At 47.5% G+C, this 11,732-nt stretch overlaps 1 protein-coding gene across 2 annotated transcripts in view; it reads right to left on the reverse strand.

The window, feature by feature from the left end:
* Positions 1–10,660, reverse strand: part of LY96 (lymphocyte antigen 96) — a 77,233-nt gene extending 66,573 nt beyond the window's left edge. For both annotated transcript variants that reach the window (XM_063925032.1, XM_063925031.1), the window contains exon 1: positions 10,508–10,660. In XM_063925032.1, coding sequence (XP_063781102.1) covers positions 10,508–10,616 — 109 coding nt within the window. In that variant the 5' untranslated portion in view covers positions 10,617–10,660. The remainder of the gene's footprint in view (positions 1–10,507) is intronic.
* Positions 10,661–11,732: the final 1,072 nt, after the last annotated feature.

Genomic DNA, 11,732 nt, shown 5'->3' on the forward strand with positions numbered 1-11,732 from the left:
CCACCTTTGGTTTTTCCCAACGGTTCACAATCATGTGGAAGACTTCTGGATGAAGTCCCCACTCTCCCGGGTGTAGATCGTGTCTGCTGAGGAAGTCTGCTTCCCAGTTGTCCACTCCCGGAATGAACACTGCTGACAGTGCTATCACATGATCTTCCGCCCAGCGAAGAATCCTTGCAGCTTCTGCCATTGCTGTCCTGCTTCTTGTGCCGCCCTGTCTGTTTACGTGGGCGACTGCCGTGATGTTGTCCGACTGGATCAACACCGGCTGACCCTGAAGCAGGGGTTTTGCCAGACTTAGAGCATTGTAAATCGCTCTTAGCTCCAGTATATTTATGTGAAAAGACATCTCCAGGCTTGACCATACTCCCTGGAAGTTTCTTCCCTGTGTGACCGCTCCCCAGCCTCTCAGACTGGCATCCGTGGTCACCAGGACCCAGTCCTGTATGCCGAATCTGCGGCCCTCTAACAGATGAGCACTCTGCAACCACCACAGAAGAGACACCCTTGTCCGTGGTGATAAGGTTATCCGCTGGTGCATCTGCAGATGCGATCCGGACCATTTGTCCAACAGATCCCACTGAAAAGTTCGTGCGTGGAATCTGCCGAATGGAATCGGTTCGTAAGAAGCCACCATCTTTCCCAGGACTCTTGTGTATTGATGCACAGACACTTTTCCTGGTTTTAGGAGGTTCCTGACAAGTTTGGATAACTCCTTGGCTTTCTCCTCCGGAAGAAACACCTTTTTCTGAACCGTGTCCAGAATCATTCCCAGGAACAGCAGACGTGTTGTCGGTGTCAACTGAGATTTTGGAAAATTCAGAATCCACCCGTGTTGTTGCAGCACTAATTGGGTTAGTGCTACTCCGTCCTCCAGCTGTTCTCTGGACCTTGCCCTTATCAGGAGATCGTCCAAGTAAGGGATAATTAATACGCCTCTTCTTCGAAGAAGAATCATAATTTCGGCCATTACCTTGGTAAAGACCCGAGGTGCCGTGGACAATCCAAACGGCAGCGTCTGAAACTGATAATGACAGTTTTGCACCACGAACCTGAGGTACCCTTGATGTGAAGGGCAAATTGGGACATGCAGGTAAGCATCCTTTATGTCCAGGGACACCATAAAGTCCCCTTCTTCCAGATTCGCTATCACTGCTCTGAGTGACTCCATCTTGAATTTGAATTTCTGTATGTACAGGTTCAAAGATTTCAGATTTAGAATAGGTCTTACCGAGCCGTCCGGCTTTGGTACCACAAATAGCGTGGAGTAATACCCTTTTCCTTGTTGTAGGAGGGGTACCTTGACTATCACCTGCTGAGAAAACAGCTTGTGAATGGCTTCCAATACCGTCGCCCTGTCTGAGGGAGACGTTGGCAAAGCAGACTTTAGGAACCGGCGAGGGGGAAACTTCTCGAATTCCAACCTGTAACCCTGAGATACTACCTGCAGGATCCAGGGGTCCACCTGTGAGCAAGCCCACTGTGCGCTGAAATTCTTGAGTCGACCCCCCACCGCTCCTGAGTCCGCTTGTAAAGCCCCAGCGTCATGCTGAGGGCTTTGCAGAACCCTGGGAGGGCTTCTGTTCCTGGGCAGGGGCTGCTTGCTGTCCTCTCTTACCCCTTCCTCTGCCCCGGGGCAGATATGACTGTCCTTTTGCCCGCTTGTTCTTATAGGACCGAAAGGACTGCGGCTGAAAAGACGGTGTCTTTTTCTGTTGGGAGGGGGTCTGAGGTAAAAAGGTGGATTTTCCGGCAGTTGCCGTGGCCACCAGATCCGATAGACCGACGCCAAATAATTCCTCCCCTTTATACGGCAATACTTCCATATGTTGTTTAGAATCCGCATCACCTGACCACTGTCGCGTCCATAAACTTCTTCTGGCAGATATGGACATCGCATTTACTCTCGATGCCAGAGTGCAAATATCCCTCTGAGCATCTCGCATATAAAGAAAAGCATCCTTTAATTGCTCTATAGTCAATAAAATACTGTCCCTATCCAGGGTATCAATATTTTCAGTCAGGGAATCCGACCAGACCACCCCAGCACTGCACATCCAGGCTGAGGCGATGGCTGGTCGCAGTATAACACCAGTATGTGTGTATATACTTTTTAGGGTAGTTTCCAGCCTCCTATCAGCTGGATCCTTGAGGGCGGCCGTATCAGGAGACGGTAACGCCACTTGTTTTGATAAGCGTGTGAGCGCCTTATCCACCCTAGGGGGTGTTTCCCAGCGCGCCCTAACCTCTGGCGGGAAAGGGTATAATGCCAATAACTTTTTTGAAATTAGCACTTTTCTAACTGGGTTAACCCACGCTTCATCACATACATCATTCAATTCCTCTGATTCAGGAAAAACTACAGGTAGTTTTTTCACCCCCCACATAATACCCCTTTTTGTGGTACTTGCAGTATCAGAGATATGCAAAGCCTCCTTCATTGCCGTGATCATATAACGTGTGGCCCTACTTGAAAATACGTTTGTTTCTTCACCGTCGACACTAGATTCAGTGTCCGTGTCTGGGTCTGTGTCGACCGACTGAGGTAAAGGGCGTTTTACAGCCCCTGACGGTGTCTGAGACGCCTGGGCAGGTACCAACTGGTTTTCCGGCCGTCTCATGTCGTCAACTGATTTTTGTAATGTGCTGACATTATCACGTAATTCCATAAACAAAGCCATCCATTCCGGTGTCGACTCCCTGGGGGGTGACATCACCATTATCGGCAATTGCTCTGCCTCCACACCAACATCGTCCTCATACATGTCGACACACACGTACCGACACACAGCAGACACACAGGGAATGCTCTTATCGAAGACAGGACCCCACTAGCCCTTTGGGGAGACAGAGGGAGAGTTTGCCAGCACACACCCAAGCGCTATAATATATATGGGAACAACCTTATATAAGTGTTGTATCCTTATAGCAGCTTAAATATATAAAATATCGCCAAAAAAAGTGCCCCCCCTCTCTGTTTTACCCTGTTTCTGTAGTGCAGTGCAGGGGAGAGTCCTGGGAGCCTTCCTCACAGCGGAGCTGAGCAGGAAAATGGCGCTGTGTGCTGAGGAGAATAAGCCCCGCCCCCTATTCCGGCGGGCTTTTCTCCCGGAGTTTGAGATATCTGGCATGGGTTTAATACATCCATATAGCCTCAAGGGCTATATGTGATGTATTTTTTAGCCATAAAAGGTATTATACATTGCTGCCCAGGGCGCCCCCAGCAGCGCCCTGCACCCTCCGTGACCTATGGTGTGAAGTGTGTGACAACAATGGCGCACAGCTGCAGTGCTGTGCGCTACCTTCATGAAGACTGAAAAGCCTTCTGCCGCCGGTTTCTGGACCTTCAATCTTCAGCATCTGCAAGGGGGGTCGGCGGCGCGGCTCCGGGACGAACCCCAGGGTGAGACCTGTGTTCCGACTCCCTCTGGAGCTAATGGTGTCCAGTAGCCTAAGAAGCCAATCCATCCTGCACGCAGGTGAGTTGAACTTCTCTCCCCTAAGTCCCTCGATGCAGTGAGCCTGTTGCCAGCAGGACTCACTGAACATAAAAAACCTAAAAACTTTTTCTAAGCAGCTCCTTAAGAGAGCCACCTAGATTTCACCCTGCTCGGACGGGCACAAAAACCTAACTGAGGCTTGGAGGAGGGTCATAGGGGGAGGAGCCAGTGCACACCACCTGATCCTAAAGCTTTATTTTTGTGCCCGGTCTCCTGCGGAGCCGCTATTCCCCATGGTCCTGACGGAGTCCCCAGCATCCACTTAGGACGTCAGAGAAATTAGATTTTTCCTTTTGCCAAGTGCGGCTTATTTTGAGTTTGTTTGCCTTTTTTCTGCTAATTGCTGGTAAGTATGGTCATGTTGCTTGCTGTGCTTTGGGTGTTTGCCTTTTGACTTGTATGTCTTCTTAAACTTACGCATGCATCTTTTTTTTGTATGTTGCATTTATGTTTAAGGTAAGTATAAGACAGCAAAGTTTGGTTTTACAGTGTTTGCTGTATTTGTAACTATGTAGTGTTTTCTCTATCAGCCTAATTGTATTTTTTCTTGCCTCCTGCTCTCCGACATTTAGATATGGAGTACATGCCGGAAGTAAGTTTACTTAGTGGAGGAGGCAAATATGTGTATGTTTAAATCTTGTGAACACATTGGATGTTGTATTGATTTTTTTTTTTGTGGTCATTTTAAAGATGCTGATTGCCACATATCTTGCCTCCGAAGCCATCCAACCCCAACCTGACCTTCATCCTCGAAGGCAACAGAGGCGTGCAAAGCCTTCTATTTTCCATACCCGTGTCACCCTTTTTGGTATGCCAGATGATGAGGTTGTGCGGCGCTACAGGCTGCCTCCTCATATCATCCTAGAAACTCTCTCCATAATAGAGAGTGATCTAGATCAATCTATTCAGTATCCTACAGTAATACCAGCACTGACACAATTCCTTGCTGTGTTACATTTTTGTGCCACGGGATCCTACCAGTACGTCGTTGGCGTGCTGGTAGGTATGTCTCAGGGCAAGTTTTCAATGGTCCTGCATCGCGTCCTAGATGCATTCTTAAAGCGAGCATAGCAGTTCATATTAATACCATTGGATGCTGGTACCCTGGCTATGGTGAAGCGGCAATTCCAGGAAGGGGGTAGTCGCTTCCCACACGTTATTGGGGTTGTGGATGGGACACATGTTCCACTTGTGGCACCAAAACATAATGAGGAAATCTATAGGAACAGGAAACTGTTCCACTCGCTGAATGTGATGGTTGTTTGTGGCCCATCCCTCCAGATCCTGTCCCTGAATGCAAAATACCCCGGGAGTGCCCATGATGCCCATGTCATTCGGCAATAAGGGATCTGGCAAAGATTAAGAATGATGGAAGGCCAAGACATGTGGCTATTGGGTTAGTATTTTGTTTGTTTTGTTTTTTATAATTTTTTTGTGATGTTGTTAAATCTGTACACTTATGATGGTATTGTGTTCTTACAGGAGATTGTGGCTATCCTTGCACCCCCTGGCTCATGACTCCTTACACCACACCCAGGCCAGGGCCGCAGTCCGAATTTAATTCCGCGCTTACTGCCACTAGGCAGCTGGTGGAGCGCACCATTGGGGTCCTGAAGGGACGTTTCCGTGTGCTCCACCACACTGGTGGCTATATCATGTATTCGCTGGAAATGGTAAGTAAAATTGTGGTCCTGTGTGCCATCCTCCACAATATTGCTGTGAGGAGTCGGCTAGAGCTTCCTCGATCAGAGGAATTGCCCAGAGAAGATGAGGAGCCAGGGGTTGGGCGGACATACCGCAGAGGTACGGAGGCCCAGCGTGGTCATGCCGTTAGGGCAAGAATAGTGCGCCAGCATTTCAGATATGCTTATGTCCTGAACACATTTTCAAAATCTTGATGCTACATTTTTTAATAAATTTTTTTGTAACATATGTCACTGTATTTTAGAGGACTTTAAGTAATATGTTGGTATGGGCGAGATTTTTCTACACATGGGTGATTTACTCTATTAATGTGTATGTTTTGAGTAGTATCCTAAGTTACAGTCAACTTCCTACGTCTGTAAATGGTGATTGACAGGCAGAGTCGGTCGCTGGGCGGGAGAGCGGCATTTGCCCGCCATTTAGGGGGTGCAGTCCGGGCAACGCAGGCATGCCCGGACCGTGCGGGGGGGCGAGCCGCGGTGGCTGCATGACATCACACGCAGCCACTGCGACCCTCACAGCGACGAGTAGCTCCTGTCAGCGCGCAGGAGCTGTGCTGTCTGGGAGCTACTCCTAAAGTATAAAAGCATCGCCGATGTGCGTTGCTTTTGTACTTGTGCGGGGGGGGGGGGGGTCGGGCCTGACATGCGGGGCGGACTAACCCTGTGCTGGGCGTCCCCCTGCATGTCTGTGTGACTTATTGTAGCTGTGCTAAATTTAGCACATCTACGATCAGGTCTGAATTAGGCCCTATGTTATTACCCAGTTTTGTTTTATCATTGTGTCCAGTTGTAAAGCGCAACAGAATTTGCTGTGCTACATAAACACTGTTAATAAATAAATGAAGAAATAAATAAATAAATAAAGGGGTCAATGTACTTTGGAAAGCTAGTAGAGAGCTACTGTGTATTGGGGGAAAAGAGTGGAAAGAGCAGCTGTGTATTTTGCAAAGTCATTGATATGGGGGCTGTGTACATTGAGATGTAGTGAAGAGGGCGGCTGTGTGTAGGGGAAAGTAAGTGAACAGAGGGGCCGTGTACTGCTAGAGACAACATGCTATTATAACATACTGTATAGCAGTAATCCCCAAACTCCATCCTAAAAATAAGAATTTACTTACCGATAATTCTATTTCTCATAGTCCGTAGTGGATGCTGGGGACTCCGTAAGGACCATGGGGAATAGCGGCTCCGCAGGAGACTGGGCACATCTAAAAGAAAGCTTTAGGACTATCTGGTGTGCACTGGCTCCTCCCCCTATGACCCTCCTCCAAGCCTCAGTTAGGATACTGTGCCCGGACGAGCGTACACAATAAGGAAGGATTTTGAATCCCGGGTAAGACTCATACCAGCCACACCAATCACACCGTATAACTTGTGATCTGAACCCAGTTAACAGCATGATAACAGAGGAGCCTCTGAAAGATGGCTCACAACAATAATAACCCGATTTTTGTAACAATAACTATGTACAAGTATTGCAGACAATCCGCACTTGGGATGGGCGCCCAGCATCCACTACGGACTATGAGAAATAGAATTATCGGTAAGTAAATTCTTATTTTCTCTAACGTCCTAAGTGGATGCTGGGGACTCCGTAAGGACCATGGGGATTATACCAAAGCTCCCAAACGGGCGGGAGAGTGCGGATGACTCTGCAGCACCAAATGAGAGAACTCCAGGTCCTCCTCAGCCAGGATATCAATTTTGTATAATTTTACAAACGCATTTGCTCCTGACCAAGTAGCTGCTCGGCAAAGTTGTAAAGCCGAGACCCCTCGGGCAGCCACCCAAGATGAGCCCACCTTCCTTGTGGAGTGGGCATTTACAGATTTTTTGGCTGTGGCAGGCCTGCCACAGAATGTGCAAGCTGAATTGTACTACAAATCCAACGAGCAATAGTCTGCTTAGAAGCAGGAGCACCCAGCTTGTTGGGTGCATACAGGATAAACAGCGAGTCAGATTTCCTGACTCCAGCCCTCCTGGAAACATATATTTTCAGGGCCCTGACAACGTCTAGCAACTTGGAGTCCTCCAAGTCCCTAGTAGCCGCAGGCACCACAAATAGGTTGGTTCAGGTGAAACGCTGAAACCACCTTAGGGAGAAACTGAGGACGAGTCCTCAATTCCGCCCTGTCCGAATGGAACATCAGATAAGGGCTTTTTCAGGATAAAGCCGCCAATTCTGACACGCGCCTGGCCCAGGCCAGGGCCAACAGCATGACCACTTTCCATGTGAGATATTTTAACTCCACAGATTTAAGTGGTTCAAACCAATGTGACTTTTGGAACCCAAAACTTCATTGAGATCCCAAAGTGCCACTGGAGGCACAAAAGGAGGCTGTATATGCAGTACCCCTTTTACAAACGTCTGAACTTCAGGGACTGAAGCTAGTTCTTTTTGGAAGAAAATTGACAGGGCCGAAATTTGAACCTTAATGGACCCCAATTTCAGGCCCATAGAAACTCCTGTTTGCAGGAAATGTAGGAATCGACCCAGTTGAATTTCCACCGTCGGGCCTTACTGGCCTCGCACCCCGCAACATATTTTCGCCAATTGCGGTGATAATGTTTTTGCGGTTACATCCTTCCTGGCTTTGATCAGGATAGGGATGACTTCATCCGGAATGCCTTTTTTCCTTCAGGATCCGGCATTGAACCGCCCTGCCGTCAAACGCAGCTGCGGTAAGCCTTGGAACAGACAGGGTCCTTGCTGGAGCAGGTCCCTTCTTAGAGGTAGAGGCCACGGATCCTCCGTGAGCATCTCTTGAAGTTCCGGTTACCAAATCCTTCTTGGCCAATCCGGAACCACGAATATAGTGCTTACTCCTCTCCATCTTATCAATCTCAGTACCTTGGGTATGAGAGGCAGAGGAGGGAACACATACCCTGACTGGTACACCCACGGTGTTACCAGAGCGTCTACAGCTATTGCCTGAGGGTCCCTGGACCTGGCGCAATACCTGTCGAGTTTTTCCCAACGGTTTATAATCATGTGGAAGACTTCTGGGTGAAGTCCCCACTCTCCCGAGTGGAGGTCGTGCTGAGGAAGTCTGCTTCCCAGTTGTCCACTCCCGGAATGAATACTGCTGACAGTGCTATCACATGATTTTCCGCCCAGCGAAGAATCCTTGCAGCTTCTGCCATTGCCCTCCTGCTTCTTGTGCCACCCTGTCTGTTTACGTGGGTGACTGCCGTGATATTGTCCGACTGGATCAACACCGGCTGACCTTGAAGCAGAGGTCTTGCTAAGCTTAGAGCATTGTAAATGTCCCTTAACTTCAGGATATTTATGTGAAGTGATGTCTCCAGGCTTGACCATAAGTCCTGGATATTCCTTCCCTGTGTGACTGCTCCTGGCATCCGTGGTTACCAGGACCCAGTCCTGAATGCCGAATCTGCGGCCCTCTAGAAGATGAGCACTCTGCAACCACCACAGGAGGGACACCCTTGTCCTTGATGACAGGGTTATCCGCTGATGCATCTGAAGATGCGACCCGGACCATTTGTCCAGCAGGTCCCACTGGAAAGTTCTTGCGTGGAATCTGCCGAATGGGATTGCTTCGTAGGAAGCCACCATTTTACCCAGAACCCTTATGCATTGATGCACTGAGACTTGGCTCGGTTTTAGGAGGTTCCTGACTAGCTCGGATAACTCCCTGGCTTTCTCCTCCGGGAGAAACACCTTTTTCTGGACTGTGTCCAGGATCATCCCTAGGAACAGAAGACAAGTCGTCGGAACCAGCTGCGATTTTGGAATATTGAGAATCCAACCGTGCTGCAGCAACACTACCTGAGATAGTGCTACACCGACCTCCAACTGTTCCCTGGATCTTACCCTTATCAGGGAATTGTCCAAGTAAGGGATAACTAAAATTCCCTTCCTTTGAAGGAATATCATCATTTCGGCCATTACCTTGGTAAAGACCCGGGGTGCCGTGGACCATCCATACGGCAGCGTCTGAACTGATAGTGACAGTTCTGTACCATAAACCTGAGGTACCCTTGGTGAGAAGGGTAAATTTTGACATGAAGGTAAGCATCCTTGATGTCCCGAGACATCATGTAGTCCCCTTCTTCCAGGTTCGCAATCACTGCTCTGAGTGACTCAATCTTGAATTTGAACCTCTGTATGTAAGTGTTCAAAGATTTTAGATTTAAACTAAAACTTTCACTAAGAAGCTCAGGAGAGCCCCTAGTGTGCACCCTTCTCGTTCGGGCACAGAGATCTAACTGAGGCTTGGAGGAGGGTCATAGGGGGAGGAGCCAGTGCACACCAGATAGTCCTAAAGCTTTCTTTTAGATGTGCCCAGTCTCCTGCGGAGCCGCTATTCCCCATGGTCCTTACGGAGTCCCCAGCATCCACTTAGGACGTTAGAGAAAGCACCCTAACACCAGATACCAGCAAGTGAAGCTGCGGCTCAGAAATGAAAAGAGACGCCCACCGGAGCTACACATACACAGCCTATACGCCAGAACACGGAACATCAGGCTTAAGGGAAGCCTTATGGTAACACAGACTGGACCGGACAGTAGTCACGCAGGCACCATGTTTTTGTACATTCAAGCTTACAGCTGACATCAGATACATGGCCACGAAAACGCCTATGACACGCCTGTGTTTTTACCACTCCCAGTTAACACTCTCAAAAGGTCACTTCCTGTCAATCACTTTGCGATGGAATCCTCATTGTGAGCGGTGGCAACGCAGCAGCAGCAGCACCTTGATACGTGTGCAATGCAAACGCAGCACATGCGCAATCTGCTGATAATCGCTCAGTAGCATGGAACATCGGCTTTGCGTCTGTCTCTGAATCAGGCCCTTAATTAGAACCTCAGTCAGTTTGATTATAGAATCTGTGCACAAGCATGGATATCCTTAAATCCTAGACTATTAGGGCACGTTGAGGAACGAGTTTGGGAAGTCCTGACCTAAAGTGTTTCCAGTACATAGGTTGAAGAATTTTAAACACAACATAAAAAATACCATAATAGTAATTATTTTGTCACAATAGACTAATAGTCAAGACATCATAATAAAGATTTTTATAACTGTTTCCATATATGAAGTTATTTAGAATGAAGTTTAGCACTTGCCCAGGGGATACCATGTTGTTCCTAAAAGGCAATGGAATTAAAGAGAAACTGTTTAGTCACCTAGTGGTACGAGTATTTTATACCAAGTAGTTACGCAGCCAAATTATTACCTGGAGTTACTCTGTAATTAAATAGAAATGATGCAGGAAGCTGGAGTATGCTAAAGAGTCATCTTAAACAACCTATAGAATGTGTATTGTTACTTACCGCATAGTATATAAAACACATTCAGCTGTGGAGTGTCACAGAGGATATACTTTGGAATCGCTCCCACAGTCCCAAATCCAAGCAGCAACAGAAGGATAACACTAACCATATCAAACAAATGTAAGACCCTATAGCAAGGAGCAGCTGCTTCGCCCTGTAAGAAGGAAGAGGAACATGTGACTGGAGTTCCAGTTCCTCTTTTAGTGAACTTTCATTTTTGTTTAATATCTCTGTTTAATGTTGACTCAGTCAGGTTACATAAATGAGTGATAATTTATACAGAGAAGGCCATTTACAAACACAAAACCTAAACATCCTAAATATGTTTAAATCAGGCATGTCCAAACTGCGGCCCTCCAGCTGTTGAGAAACTACACATCCCAGCATGCCCTGACACAGCTTTAACATTCTCTGACAGCAAAACTGTGTCAGGGCATGCTGGGATATGTAGTTTCACAACAGCTGGAGGGCCGCAGTTTGGACATGCCTGGTTTAAATGCTATACAGCATATATTTAAAGGCATGATCCTGGACCTAATGTCATCTCTAATTCTGCTGATCCGCAGTTCTGACACCAGCCCCTTTGGGTGACAAGTAAATTTGCCTTGCCTTTTCTAGTCCACTTTCTTAATGATTGTCATGTTGAGTTGTATAAGGAGGTACTGGGAATGGAATACATACTATTTACCGACAGCCAGGATGCCGGCTGTCAAGATACCGACAGTTGCACCCCGGCCGTGTCTCCCCTGGGAACAGTGGAGGTAGTGGCTAGTGGGCAATGGGAGACCCCTTTAACTGCACCTGTCCATCAGTGTGGCTACATCACGTGCTTGGATAGGTCATAGGTGTCATAGCATATTGTCAGGTGCTGATATGACTATGGGAAAGATGTAGCAAACCTTTTAAAGAGCAAATGTCTCCTATAGCAACCAATCAGCTATACATTTTATAGAATGTATAAAATAAATTATAGCTGGAAGAAGACTTCTCCAGCTGCCCTCTTTAGCATGAAACATACCCCCACCCCTGTTTGGCAGGTAGCAACTGCCCTTTAAAAATTGTTCAGGACTGGATACTCTAGTATCATGTTTTTATCTGCTCCACACAGTACATATGTATCAATAAAGTCCTCAGTTCCATAAGTTACCGTACAATGGGGTTTATTCAGAGTTGTTAGCAAACCAAAAAATTGGGCAATTGGGCAAAACCATGATGCACTGCAGGT

Source organism: Pseudophryne corroboree, chromosome 5, assembly GCF_028390025.1.
Source record: "Pseudophryne corroboree isolate aPseCor3 chromosome 5, aPseCor3.hap2, whole genome shotgun sequence".
NCBI classification, from domain to species: Eukaryota; Metazoa; Chordata; class Amphibia; order Anura; family Myobatrachidae; genus Pseudophryne; species Pseudophryne corroboree.